Here is a 14,851-nt window from a genome sequence, read left to right as displayed (position 1 = left end):
AGGGGAAGAGAGGCAAGGCAGCAGAGCAGCCTGACTAGGCTGATGCATATCTGACCCCCTCTCTTCCACGTGGGGCCTGCCATGGGCTCTTTACCATTCATTCCCTCCAAAACCAAGGGATCTCTCATAGGTAGCCTCCTCCACTCCAGAAGTGAAATGTCTTCTCTGGCCAGGCCTTTATCCCTGAGCATCCAGGTATGCCCCTTCTCCAGTTCTTTACCTATGGTGTCTTCATGGCTCTAAATGGCCCTGGTGGGCAAGATCTAAGAAAATCCCATGCATGATCACATTGGCATGGGCCACATGTGGATATTCACAGAACCAAATAAAGCTCCTGTAACCACCCATCCATCTACCCAACACATTAGGTATTGAAAGCAGGGGGGTGTAAAGTACTAAGGCTAGATTCTAGGGAAAACAAATAATATATCTTCACTCTAGAGCAAATCAATGTCATAGCAAGAGCTAGCGTTTTTTATAATTTTTTGAAAAATATCTATCTTTTATGTATCAGGCACTAATTCTGGATGTCTGAGATGCATCCACACTAGTCTCCATAACAATTGTAGAGACACGTGGTCTCCCCAGAAACCCAGGGCCAGTAGGTTGGAAGTTCAGGAAATCAGTGATTGGGAAAGAGGTATGGCTAAGGGATTTATCTTTCATGTCTACATAAGGCTTTCCTTCACTTTGAAGTTATATTTTAAGTATTTTCTTTATTCCAGATTTTACTTCTTGTCAAATGATGAACTTCTGGAGATTCTGGCCCAGACACGAAATCCCCAAGCTGTGCAGCCACACTTAAGGAAATGCTTTGACTCCATTTCAAAGCTTGAATTTGCTCTCATGCCTCCTACTGAAGGAAAAATTCCTGGTGTGGAAGGAGAGCCAGAAAAGATTTACACTAACGATATTTTAGCGATGCTATCACCAGAAGGAGAACGGGTGAGGTGTTTTTGTTCATTATTCTTTATAGGGAAGCTTTGTTGCCCTTCTAGGGTTGAGGGTAGAAATTTACTGTCTGTCACTCTAAGCATTCATCAAGTGCTACCGCATCGTACTCTGTGGGCTCAGCAGTTTCAAGGACAACAAAGATGAAATTCTTGCCTGCAAAGAGCTCTAGTGGAGATACAGTCAAACAAATGATTGAAAAGTACCACAGTAAGTGCAGTAACAGAGGTGTGTGCTTTGTTCTTGGGAACAGAGTGGAGATAACTGGAGCCCAGCCTTAACTCAACTCTCCACAAGAGGCAGACAAGTGAGCTGGTTAAGAGCGCTGATTCTCCTGCCCAGCCACCTGGATTCAAGTCCCATCCTTTAACCTCATCTATAAAATGAAGAATAGTAATAGTGCCTGATTAATGAGATGCTGAGGATTTTCAAATAGTATTTGAAATGTGTGTGTGTATATATATATAATTTACAAATAATTCTATGTAAATTACTTAGAACTGTACCCAGTGGGTGCTATGAAAGTGTTAGTTGTCATTGTTTGCTGTGGTGTATCCAGGACACTGAACAATGCCTGGCATACAGTAAACACCAAGGGAGTGAATGCATTAGCAAATTGTGGAGAACCACAGGACTTCACAGAGAGAAATCTCTCCCTCCCTCCCTCTCTCTCTCCCCTCTCCCCCCTTTCTCTCTCTCTCTCTCTCTCTCTCTCACACACACACACACACACACACAGAGCCAAAGAAGATGGAGCAGAGACATGAGAGGGAAAGCATTTCATACAGAGGAAATGTGCGGGGAAATGCCAAGGATTTCAGTCCAGTTAGAGCAGGAGATGTATCCACGGAAGTGGCAGGAACCTATAAACATTTTACTTGTCCTGAATTGACCCTCTTGCAAAAGAATTTGCTCACCACTAGTGCAGAAGAAGAGAAAGGGGAGGACCATGGCTAGGATCCAGGGAAAACATGAAAGTTAAAGGGAAGGTAGAAGAACTAAGAGACCCAGACAAGCAGGGCAGTCAGGTCACTGGAAGTCCAAGAAATAAATATGTGTAGGACTAAAAAGTATCAACTGGACTTGACAACTGAAAGAACATTGGTAACCTTAATGACCTTAACAAGTTTGGAGGAACAGTTGGGGCCAAAAATCAAATGGCAGTAAATAGGAAAAGAAAGTGAAGGAATTCATGTAGACACATATACTCCTTTTTTCAGGGATTTGGCTCCAAAGGGAAGCAGTTAAAAAAAAAAAAAAAAGTAGGTAAAGAGAGATGTAGAGTGGGACATCAATAGAAGTTTCTAGTATTTGTGGTTAGGCTTCAGTGTGTCAGGGTTCTGTTATAGAAGTACAGAGGATGTGTGGCTGGCAAGTGCCACACTGAACATGTTATCATTGCTCTGATTGTCCGCTAGGTTAGCTTGGGAAAAGGCCTGAAAGCCCGGGGCAACGTGGAGGAATGGCTTGGTAAAGTGGAGGAAGCCATGTTCACTTCTCTGCGTCGCCTGAGCAAAGCTGCCATCGCCGACTATCAGGGGAAACCAAGGACAGACTGGGTGACTGCTGGCCACCCTTCTCAAGTAACACACTCCTTAAATGTCCACCTCTGAGTCCATTGCTGGTGAGATGCATCCCATACTTAAGGACCATGTTTCCATGCAGGTGATCCTGACCATTTCTCAAATAATGTGGTGCCGTGATTTGACTGAGTGTCTGGAAAGAGAAGATGGTAACCACGTAGAGGCCCTGGAAGATTTTGAGAAAGTAAACTTTGAGGTGAGATGTTTAACCAGGTGACAGTGAACATAATGCTGTGCAGGATGGTCTCAGGAGGTTTTTTTGATTTGGCTAATGCAAGTCACATACTTCAGAAATTTTAATGCTCTGACCTACCTTACAAAGCTTTGGGGTTCTTACGAAAACCATTTATGTTCAGGTTTTCTTAGGAACACTACCTTGATATTTGTGTAACATTTATAAGAATGCTTATAAAAATAGGAGGAAAAGACCATTTGAAGAGGAAAATCTCAGAATTATAATGGTTTGCAACATTTAAGGAGACTTTGTATTTAGTAGGTCTTGGATATCTCTCACAGAAGCTTATTCAAATCCTGGAAAACCCCAGGATTTGTGCCATTTCTACTCTTAGGCTTAAGATGTGCTTTTCTACCATTCTAGAGAATCCTCAGGCAGCCAGCAATAACACAATAAATCCAAATACCATTCTACAAGAACTTTTAAGCTATAGTTCAGGAATGCCATTTTACAGCTATGCCCAATCTTTAACTACAAATTTAATTCTACTTCCAGGCAAGTTTGCATTTTTTTTTTAAATTACTTTTGAAACAGAAAAGGGAAGAAACAACTTTCTTGAGATGCGAGAACACCATCTCTTGAGGACTTCATAGAATTTCAGGTCACAGGGGCGCCTGGGTGGCTCATTCAGTTAAGCAGCTGCCTTCGGCTCAGGTCATGATCTCCGGGTCCTGGGATCAAGTCCCGCATCGGGCTCCTTGCTCTATGGGGAGCCTGCTTCTCCCTCTCCTCCCCACTTGTGCTCTCTCTCACTATCTCTGTCTCTCTCTCTCAAATAAATAAATAAAATCTAAAAAAAAAATTTTTTTAAATTAGTTTTGGCAAATGTCTGCTGCAAATTTAATAGTAAAAAATAGAAAAAGATGGTAAAAAATATAGATATGTAAGCTGATTTTTGAAAATTCATTATGACAAGTTTTCTTTTGATTTGTAGAGATTAAATGCCCTGGCAGTGATAGTTCGAGGCAGTCTTCCAAAATTACAGAGAAACATCATAACTGCCTTAATTACTATTGATGTACATGCAAGAGACATAGTCACTGAACTTGTTCAAGCCAAGGTAACTTTTATTTAAGTAAAATCATATATTGCTTCCTGAAATTAGTGCATCTAATATATGTATCATTGTTACCACTTATACAGGTAGAGGAAGTCAATTCCTTTGACTGGCAGAGACAACTGCGCTATTATTGGGATGTAGATGTGGATAATTGTGTGGCTAGGATGGCGCTCTCTCAGTACACTTATGGCTATGAGTATTTGGGTGCATGCCCAAGACTAGTTATTACTCCTCTCACGGTAAGTTAGTGATGAATTAGGTTAATCGTGATACAAATGCTTTCTTAAAATAGTCTTGAAAAGGGGCGCCTGGATGACTCAGTCGGTTAAGCATCTGCCTTCAGCTCAGATCATGACCCCCGGGGTCCTGGCATTGAGCCCTACGTCGGGCTCCCTGCTCAGTAGGGAAGTCTGCTTCTCCCACTCCCTCTGCCCCCTGCCCCACTCGTGCTCTCTCTCTCTCTCTAAAATGGATAACTAAAATCTTTAAAAAATAGTCTCGAAAAGTTCCATCCAACCTTAAGTCTTCAAAGGATTTGCCATGAATACATCTTTGTGAAGCAGAGATGTGCATCATTACTCATGTGCCTGGATCTTTGAGTATATCTCAATTGCTATAAAACTTTTCATAGAAAATAATGACCCTCCTCCTGTAGAAAGGAAGAGACTTATAAATTTATGACTTGAGTCAGTTCCCTTCAACAATGACAATTTCTGCATTTCTTCAGGATCGCTGCTACCTTTGCCTCATGGGAGCTTTGCAGCTCGACCTGGGAGGCGCGCCAGCTGGTCCTGCAGGTACTGGGAAGACAGAGACAACCAAAGACCTAGCTAAAGCTCTTGCCATCCAATGTGTGGTCTTCAACTGCTCCGATGGTTTGGACTACAAGGTACGTGCCAGCATCTGAACACTACCATTAAGTGCTTTATGGGCTTTCTCACTTGCAACATGGCATGACAAAAAAAGGAGAGAAAGGGTGATGGCAAGCAAGGGGGAAACTAATAAGACAAGGGATGGTCAAAGTGGGATAAATAGAGCAAGGGAGAAGAGTCAACACAAGGTGGGTTGAGTGGTCCAGATAAGAATCAAGGCCATTGAGGGATCTACTAAATGGTGGCAAAATTAAAAGTCTTTTCATGTCACTAAATAGAAAAAAATGAGATGAGATACAAAATATAATAGCAGGGAAATCTAGGAACAAGGAATAAGCTTACGGAAGAGATGAGCAATTCAGAGAGTTGTGTATTAAAAATGAAATATGTAGGAGGTGAGAATGCATGGTAAGATTTTTCAGTACAGTAGTTCTCAAAGTTTTTGGTCACACCTTATTCCCCTTCCAGGTTTTCATAGCACAAAGTAGCATATGAAACACTTTCTGAAGTCCCACAGTTAGGAAATCTATTTACCTTTATTTAATTCAGCAAATCTGGAATATATTTGACCAGGGGTGCCTTTTGGCCACTAACACACAGAGCTGATAGTCTCATTTTTCTGAAAGTTACATGAATGCCTGTATAATGTCTGAATTTAGAATATAATCATTTAAATTGTCCAAGTAAACTGTAATTCATTCATTTTTACAGAGTAAATCATACTTACTTTTCAGAAGCATCTTCAGAAATTAGTGTTTCATAGGACATGTTCTTTAAAAACCCTGATCCTTTTTTTAAAATTCAGGGAAAAAAAGATGTTGCTGGGAATGTCTTTTTATTAATAAACAAAAAATAGTTGGGGCGCCTGGCTGGCTCAGTCGTTAATCATCTGCCTTCAGCTCAGGTCATGATCCCGGGGCCCTGGGATCAAGCCCCACGTCGGGCTCCCTGCTCCGCGGGAAGCCTGCTTCTCCCTCCCCCATCCCCCTGCCTGTGTTCCCTCTCTCGCTGTGTCTCTCTGTCAAATATATAAGTAAAATCTTTAAAAAAAAATAGTGGAAGTGCAGCACAGGCAGAAAGTTGTTTCACAGGAGCAGAACAAGAGAGGAACGAGAGACTAGAAAATCTCGGCAAGGGTGAATCAGGAAAGGTGACCTCTCTCCCTTCAGCACAGGTGCAGAGGTGGCCTCTGGTACACACAAGAAAGAGTCTGGGAAACTGCTGTCAGCAATCCAGGGGAGAATTCATACTCCCTAACATCCCACCTTTATGGGGATCTGCTCCCACTGCTATGAAGTGACCTCATTATCTCAGCAGAGATACATCAAGTTTTATGATAGTGATGTTTTTTTTATCTTGGCCATAATAATTTTGGTTGTTTTCGATCTTCTCAACTCAAAATTTGTATTTATACACCTGAATCCATCTTTTAATGATTAGGTAGTCATCGCTTAGGCTCAATCATTCCCGGGAACTGTGCACTCCCAAAGGTACAAGTGTGTACTGTGTGACACTTCAAGCCACAGGATGCATACATATGATTCAGTTATCTTAGACTCTAGAGCAGGAGTCAGCAAGCTTTCTGGAAAAGCCCAAGTGGGAAATATTTTAGGCTTGCAACTTGTCATTCTTTCTGCTGTTGTGGCATAAAAGCAGCCACGTACCATATGTAAATGTAATATATCATGAACGAGCATGGCTGTGTTCCATTAAAATTCCATTCACAAAACAGGTGTCAGACCAGATATAGCTGTGGTCTGTAGTTTGATGATCCCTGAAGTGCCAATTATATTCAATGATAAGAAATTTAAGTATTTATTTTTTCTTATTTATACTCTACCTTGTTCCATAAGGATTTATTACACTAACCTTTTAAAATTAAAGAAATATCGGGGCACCTGGGTGATACAGTCAATTAAGCGTCAGACTCATGGTTTCAGCTCAGATCATGATCTCAGGTTATGATCTCAGGGTTGTGAGATTGAGCCCCACATCAGGCTCTGCGCTTAGCATGAAGTCTGCTTGGGATTCTCTCTCCCTCTGCCTCTGCTCCTCCTGCTTGTGCTCTCTCTCTCTCTCTAAAATAAATAAATACATCTTTTTTTTTTTTAAAGATTTTATTTATTTATTTGACAGAGAGAGAGAGACAGCGAAGAGGGAACACAAGCAGGGGGAGTGGGAGAGGGAGAAGCAGGCTTCCCGCGGAGCAGGGAGCCCAATGCGGGGCTCGATCCCAGGACCTGGAATCATGACCTGAGCCGAAGGCAGATGCTCAACGACTGAGCCACCCAGGCGCCCCAAATAAATACATCTTTAAAAAATAATTAAATTAAAGAAATATATACATGTGAAAAAGTTCAAACTGTATAGAAAGATCCAAAGTTAAAAATAACAGATTTTCTCTCTATTCACATCACCCAGTTCTACTCTCCAGAGACCAAGTTTCTGATTGTATTTGTTTTTACTTCTTCTGGTGATTGCTATTATCTATAAAAATTTGTGTCTATTACGTATTTGTATATATCAATTTTGAACATTATCTGCCAACTTATAAAATCAAGATTTTATTAGATATAACCCTCCAACTTTCTGTTCCAACTTCACTTTCTGATTTTCATTAGTTTATATAATTTTGTCTTACCATGTCAAGGTTTATGAAGTTGCACTATTCTAGAACTATAATTATGCCTTCTTTGCTTTGTCTGGGGGTTGAATTTTAAAATGTAGACCCATTATATAGCACTTACAATATCAAGGATGACTCATAATGGAATTTAATGGAATGATCAGGCTCATAGAGAAGGATCAATACATACGTCATGAACACTGCCATTCAAAGGAACACATTCCAAGACAAATACCATATGATTTCACTCATATGTGGGATTTAAGAAACAAAACAAATGAGCAAAGGGGGAAAAAAAAAAGAGAGAGAGAGAGGCAAACCAAGAAACAGACTCTTAACTGTAGAGAACAAACTCATGGTTACCAGAGGGGAGATGGGTGGGGTGATGGGTGAAATAGGTGATGGAGATGAAGGAGGGCACTTGTGATGAGCACAGGGTGATGGATGGGATTGTTGAATCGCTAAATTGTACACCTGAAACTAATATCACACCGTTAACTAATTGGCATTTAAATAAAAACTTAAAAAAAAAAACAATAAAGGAACACATTCTAAGCATCAGGATTAATGGGTTTCAATTTCTTTTCAGCTTTCTTCTTCTAAAGCAGTGTTTTGTCACCTTTACTTTGCTTGTGAATCACCTGAAGATCTCATTATAGTGCATATCCTGATTCTGGAGATCTAGGGGAAGGCCTGAAATTTTGCATTTCTCAAATCCCCTGGGTGATGTCAACTCTCACTGGTGCACTTTGGAAAGCCAAGTTCTAGAGCAGTCGTTCTCAAAGTGTTAACTCTGGACCACCAGCATTATCATCACCTGGCAACTTGTGAGAAATGCAAATTATCAGGCCCCACAGCAGACCTACAGAGGAAGAAACTCTGGACCTCTTATATAAAGGCACTAACTTCTAACACAGCCCAGTATTCACATAAAACTAAGCATAAACATAACGTAAACATAAAGCACAAAGTCGAATGGCATTATTCTGATTTCAGATGATGGGGCGCTTCTTCAGCGGTCTGGCACAGTCAGGGGCCTGGTGCTGCTTTGATGAATTTAATCGAATTGACATAGAAGTTTTGTCGGTCATAGCACAGCAACTCATTACCATTAGGAATGCCAAAGCCGCAAAGGTAAGGTGTGGGCAATTGTCCATGGAGGTAGCATTTCTGAAGTCTGTTGCACTTTAGGAAGAACGATGCTAACTTTAGCATGTCTACCCGTATTTCCAGTGTAATTGGTGAGTACTACAGCAATAAGACGTAGTTGAGTGAATTAATTCCTCATCCAGGCAACACAGAAACAACTATATGTCACACGCTGTGTGGGGACCTGGGGATACGCAGATGGTGAGACTCAGTCCCTGCTTTCCAGGAGCTCTGTTCTTCCCACCCCCAACACCCATGCATGCACACACGCATGCGCACACGTGTCCACCCACAGCCTGTCCCTGTCCCCTCTACCTCCTATTTTCCTCTTCTTGTTCTTGCCTTTGACATTTACTTCTCTGTTACGTTTCTCCCCTGTACCTCTTCTGGACTCCACTGCCTTCATCGTGGCCCCCAGGCTCAGCCTAGTGCTGGCAGAAAAATGAGAGAGGAACCCTGCAGAACCCAAGGCTCTCAGCCTATACAAACCAAAACAGGCTTGCCAGTTGTTTAATATTTCAATACTCGCTGCCCTGAGTCCCTAGAGGGTCCCCAACCACTATCTTGTCCCCTTCCTAAAAAGCACCAGATCTTTGCTAGATCCAGCCATGAGGGTTCATTCTGGTATAGCAGGGGGGCTCTGGACCTAGCTGTAGCTCTAGGGATGGAGGCCATTCTCACCGGAAGGTGCCCTGATAAAGAGTTGTTAAATGTTTTGATTATCACCTCTGCAAAAAAGCAAATTACAGAACAAGTAAAAAGAAAGCAGAAATTGGACTTTAGTGAGTCACTAAATTGTACAAGGCATTGTACTTTTCATTTATTTCATTTTCACACTAAAGCTACATGAAGTAGAAGGCATTTTCCCAAGGTTACAGATGAAAAGGATTCAAAGAAATTTAAAAATATTTCTGGGGACACCACAAACCAAGATATTCACCTAAATCTATGTGACCCCAAAGTCTGAGCTCCTTCAACTACACACTCTCTTGCTTCCCACATCCTCAGAGGAGGCCTGTATTAAATGCAGGGACCTCCAGATACAGCATTACTCATAAGTCACTATTACCTTGCTGAGCATATAGCTAAGAGCAGAGCATGGGGAGTAAGAGGGAAGGACCAACGAGAATGGAGGCAGGATAGAAGCATTGCCAACTGGAGGGCAGCAACGTGAGGTAAAAGGAAAGGAGGAAGACATCTGAGATAGTTGGAGTGGAATCGATCCCCTGGAATAGATGAAAAATAGCACAAACAGCCATTTAGTGGCTGCAGGACTGGTCTCCATTGTACTGCCCAGCATTTTCTCCTCCGGGCTATGACACATCTCCTGGTCTTCCCTGTATTTTTTGTGTCTGTTAATAGTGCCTTCCTCCCATGGCCCAGCTAGAAACCTGGCATTCATCTTGGATTCCCCCCGCCCAATTACCATCAACCCCAGAATCTAAGCCATCATCAAGTCCATTTAACTGTATCTGCTAGATGCCTCTCATCCCTAATAGTAACTCCATAATTCTGGATCTTATCTTTGTTCAATAACAGTTCCTTACTGGCCCCCCTCTGTAGTTTGTCCAGCCTCTCTACTGCCACCTTTGATCCTATCACTCTGCCCAAAATTCTTCTCTGCTTCCCCCTACCCACAGGACAAAATCCAAATTCCTTAGCCCAGCATGCAAGACTCTTGATGCTCAGGCCTCAGCCTAGCTATGCTTTCCTCTTGGAACGTTACCCTTTAGCAAAGTGAATATCTGGTCATTTCCTGAACATGCACTGCTCTCTTTGACCAGATAGCTCCCCCTGCTTATCCACATGAAAGGCCCTTCTTCATTCTTCAGGGCCAACAGGCTTCCCTGCTCCTCCCGTGGACTTTGCACACACCTCCCATGGAGCATCTGTTGTACTGCTCAACCACAGGTTCCATATCTGACTCCACACTGTAGGCCTGGGAGCTTCTTGGCGGCGGGGGGGGGAGCCCGAGTGAATCTGTCTCAGCTCTCCACCTCCACACCTAACCCTATGCCTCATCTGCAACAGATGCTCAACAGGTGTTTGCCCTTGAATGAAAGTGAAGGGGTAGTGCCAAGAGTAAGAGTGGGGCCTCCAACATCCAAGGACTCAGATCCCATTAGAATTTCTTAGGGAATACCAGAAAGTAGGGATGGAGAAGGTTTCAGGGCCATTAAATCTAACTTAAATTGAGGAGTCTCAGCAAAAGAGGTTGAGGCCTAAAATATTACAGGGCTGGGCCAGAAAGGCAGAGACAGTTTGAGCAAAGCAGGAGCAGAGAAGCAAAAAAGCAGGAAATACTGAGTCCAGAAGAGATTGGGAGTGGGTAGTACAGAATCAGGAGAGAAACATTCCCTGTTGTCCAATAGCAGGATTCACTGGGCTGGTAGTCTTTGCTTGAATGTTCCATACACAAGTTTTGTACTCAAGTGGTGTTTATGTGAAAGAATTTCCAAATGTCTAGAGAAGTGTTAGCTTATACTCTCTCTTTCCTTTAAACAGCTGTCTAGATTCATGTTTGAGGGGCGGGAAATAAAGTTGGTCATGACTTGTGCAGCTTTTATCACAATGAATCCTGGATACGCAGGCAGAACTGAATTGCCGGATAATTTGAAAGCCCTGTTTAGACCCTTTGCAATGATGGTTCCAAATTACGCTTTGATTGCAGAGGTGAGCTTCGCACTATAAAGCAGAAAAAATTTAAGCATGTTTTATTTACCATTTGATTCTATGGAGGTAGAAAGTTTCCTTTATGATTGCGCCCTGGCAAAAGTTGCACATTATTGTTTGCTCTTCATGTAGCTAGGACTGTTATCACCTAGAATGTTTTGGTGTGTATGCATGTGTGTGTGTAACTGCTATATCCCCAATGCCCAGAATGGTATCTGGAATAGAGTAGGCCCATAAAACTGGAATGAATCAATGAATTTAATTGTCTACATCATTTCATATCCGGATTCTGAGGCCAACTGCAGTGATTTGAGTAGGTTATGGATTGAAGAAAGGGTCCACACTCACCTCCACTGTCGTCATCCAATTTATTTAACCAAGAATGCAGAAACTTATCAGAAGCAAGGTAGCCTCCTAGGGCAGAGGAAGGCTGCAAACCTGTGTAGCTTCCCTTGATACTCAGGGAGCCTAAAGGGAGCACCCAGCTATCACTGATTCTGTCCACAGGGTGGTGTTCCCACCAGATCGGAGAAACTCAAGTCTTGCCTCTGTACGCAGGCCTTGTAACACCATCCAACCTCCACGATGCAAACATTTTCAAACAGGGGCTCTACTGTTCCTTGAACCCAATGTCACCAAGGCCACATCTCCATCTACAGAAAGAAAGCAGAATCACTGCTCAAGCATCCCTGTGTAATATCCCACCTTCCACCTTCTTGTCACACAGAAAACCCTTTTCCTTGCAATCTTCATATTTCTTTGTTAAATGATATAACAACTCAGAGAGGTATAATGCCTAACGTAGATTTTGCATACATTGGTATTATGCTAATATATCGCTGTCAATACAATATAAGAAGCATTGCATTGTACTTTTCCATTCTAGGTAATTCTATATTCGGAAGGATTTGAATCCAGTAAAATATTAGCGAGAAAAATGACCCAGATGTATAAGCTTTGCAGTGAGCAGCTCTCTCAGCAGGATCACTACGACTTTGGCATGAGAGCTGTAAAGTCTGTACTGGTCATGGCCGGGTAAGAAACCAAAGGGGCCAAGAGTGAAATTCTAAACCATGTAAGCAAACAAATGGCTGATTCACAGACAGCTCTTAAAGCAACATAGGGAGTGACTCGGAAATGCTAGCTGCCGCCATCATCATTTTACCTTGACACTCCCAGGCCACAGTCAAATGGGGCCTCTCTCCTCATCACACGGCAGTCCTGGTTGGCCCCACACTGAACCCGAGTCTCTCGACCAGGCTTCGGCTAGCTTTCATTTCCTCTGAACTCATCGTATATGTTGGGTTTCAGCATACAAAAGCCTTTACCTTACCACCTTAGATAGAATGACTAGACTTAAAAGGCACCATTTGTTATGCATATACAGTAAGGTAGGCCATACCTGTAACCTGAGAAAGCCTGAAGGGTTGAGAGAAACTTCAGTTTCCACATTCTGACCTCAGTCCAGGTTTACTTCCTAGGCTCCGCCTCTGCCATTCCCATATGGTGCAACACTGAGCTGCTTTGTAGTTCCTAGTAAAGCAGCTTTCTAGTTTTCTTCTTTTTAGGCCCCAAATTCTCCCCCCCCTTTTTTTTTTAATATTTTATTTATTTTTGAGACACAGAGAGGGTACAAGCAGGGGGAGAGGCAGAGGAAGAAGCAGACTCCCCACTGAGCAGGGAGCCCAATGAGGGACTCGATCCCAGGGTCCTGGGATCATGACCTGAGCCGAAGGCAGACGCTTAACCGACTGAGCCACCCAGGCGCCCCTAACTTCTTCCTTTATAACCTCTTGAAACCCCTACCTTTGGAACCCCCACTTTATCCGGAGTCTCTGAGGGAATCGACCTTCTCTCTAGTCCTTTTTAGGCCATGACTCACTGGTTCTTGCTCCACACATCCAGGGCCCCTTCTGTCTGGCCCCTATATTCCTGGGCCAAATCTCCCTGCCCTTCTCTGTTCTTTCTTTCAACCTCCCAGATACACTATTTTCCCCCTTTATAAGATTGCCATGTAAAGACCAGGGATACTAAGGGGTTCAGATACACTTGCACTCCAGGAACACAGCCACAGGCCAGGGGGCGAGACAGACACAGGAGCAAGTCATCTAGGATACAGTGCATGGGGGCAACCATAATAGGGCCATGCCCAAGGTTCTCTGAGGAGGGCCATAGAGGAACTTTCTGGAGGAGAGAGTAACTAGGCTGGGTTTTGAAGGAGAAATAAGAGGTGTCAAAAGAGCAAAGAAGGACTTTCTGGGCTGAGAGAAGAAAGTCACAGGGATGTGAATCATTATGGTGTATTCGGGAAAGCGTAAATTCAGGTTGAATAAAGTCTGGATTGATGCAGGGAGGTTTAAAAAATACCTTTGTCATTCTCCTCAAGGCCATGTAGCCAGTGCCTGATCTGTCCTTGTGCTCTGATGGAGATGGACAGTGGGCATGCAAGGAAAAATGATCCTCTCCTTCTAGCAGGAATCCACAGGGGGAGAGGTGCCTTCCACAGCTTTTTGCAAGTAGAATCCCTAACCTACAGGTTTGGAAAATCATGCTCAGAAGTACTGGGTTCTTGCAACATCATCTGAATTAGCCCTTTAAATTTAGGTCTTTAAAAAGGGAGAATCCAGACCTAAGTGAAGATGTGGTGTTGATAAGAGCTTTACGAGACTCCAACTTGCCAAAATTCCTAACAGATGATGCTCTTCTGTTCAGGTAAGTTTCTAGACATTACAGAATAAGGCATAGCTGCTGTGTAGAGGTGAAGGATAGTCTGCTCTTCAGTTTTGTCTGTCTCTAACAAGGTAATAACATCCTTATCTTTTCTGGAGATACTTTTTACAGTTTAAAAAAAAATACTAGTTTTAAAATAAAGATCCTAAAGCTTAAGCAACAATCAATCATTTCTCTTTCTCACAGTATTGGTCACTAGGCTGTATGTCATACAAATTAGTGTTTGGTTACAAGTTCCTGACCTAAGAGAAATTCCTGACCCCAAAAAACCAGACTTGGGGCTTAACATAAATGTGAGGGCTTTTATCTATTTCTACTTTCACTATTAAGTTTTATATTTATCCAAGTCATATATGTATGTAGTTGTAAAAACTATCATAAATTAGTCTCATGAGAAACAGTACATCCATGCCCTTCACCAACTCCCACTTCCTAAAGGCAAGCATTTTTCAGTTCTTTATTTGTTTGTGTTATTTCCCTCCATAGTTTTAAGTACTGTGTTTATGCTATTTCTTGATTTCTGTTTTAGGTATGCCCTATAGAGTAAACAGGAGATGAGGATATGCACATGCACCTCTCCCTCTCCCACCCCCCCGCCACGCCCCGCAGTTACATTGCAGTCTAACTGGAGCTAAACGTCCAGGGTTCCCACACTTTATTACAGCTATAGAAATAGTATCCACAGCTGAGCTACATTTCCTTTGTTTTATTTCCTTTTCCCTGCATTTGTTAATTGTCTTAGTTTTTATTTTTTAATCCTTTACCTTTCCTATAGATTTATCAATAATTTATTTCCAAATTCTGCCAGGGTATGTGTAAATCTCCTCTTAAAAAAAAACCCCTTCGGGGCGCCTGGGTGGCTCAGATGGTTAAGCGTCTGCCTTCGGCTCAGGTCATGATCCCAGGGTCCTGGGATCGAGTCCCACATCGGGCTCCCGGCTCAGCGGGGAGCCTGCTTCTCCCTCTGACCCT

General features: G+C 42.6%; 1 protein-coding gene across 1 annotated transcript in view; it reads left to right on the top strand.

Annotated features, from left to right (window-relative positions):
• The window catches only part of DNAH6 (dynein axonemal heavy chain 6), a 214,859-nt gene that overhangs the window by 80,579 nt on the left and 119,429 nt on the right, over positions 1 to 14,851 (top strand). Inside the window, exons 23-32 of the mRNA XM_021697409.1 lie at positions 726 to 945; positions 2,370 to 2,534; positions 2,617 to 2,730; positions 3,704 to 3,829; positions 3,913 to 4,068; positions 4,557 to 4,718; positions 8,324 to 8,461; positions 10,982 to 11,149; positions 12,036 to 12,184; positions 13,754 to 13,861. Of these exons, the coding sequence (XP_021553084.1) occupies positions 726 to 945; positions 2,370 to 2,534; positions 2,617 to 2,730; positions 3,704 to 3,829; positions 3,913 to 4,068; positions 4,557 to 4,718; positions 8,324 to 8,461; positions 10,982 to 11,149; positions 12,036 to 12,184; positions 13,754 to 13,861 (1,506 nt within the window). The remainder of the gene's footprint in view (positions 1 to 725; positions 946 to 2,369; positions 2,535 to 2,616; positions 2,731 to 3,703; positions 3,830 to 3,912; positions 4,069 to 4,556; positions 4,719 to 8,323; positions 8,462 to 10,981; positions 11,150 to 12,035; positions 12,185 to 13,753; positions 13,862 to 14,851) is intronic.

Source organism: Neomonachus schauinslandi, chromosome 10, assembly GCF_002201575.2.
Source record: "Neomonachus schauinslandi chromosome 10, ASM220157v2, whole genome shotgun sequence".
Taxonomy (NCBI): Eukaryota; Metazoa; Chordata; class Mammalia; order Carnivora; family Phocidae; genus Neomonachus; species Neomonachus schauinslandi.
This window is presented reverse-complemented; position numbering and strand designations above follow the sequence as displayed.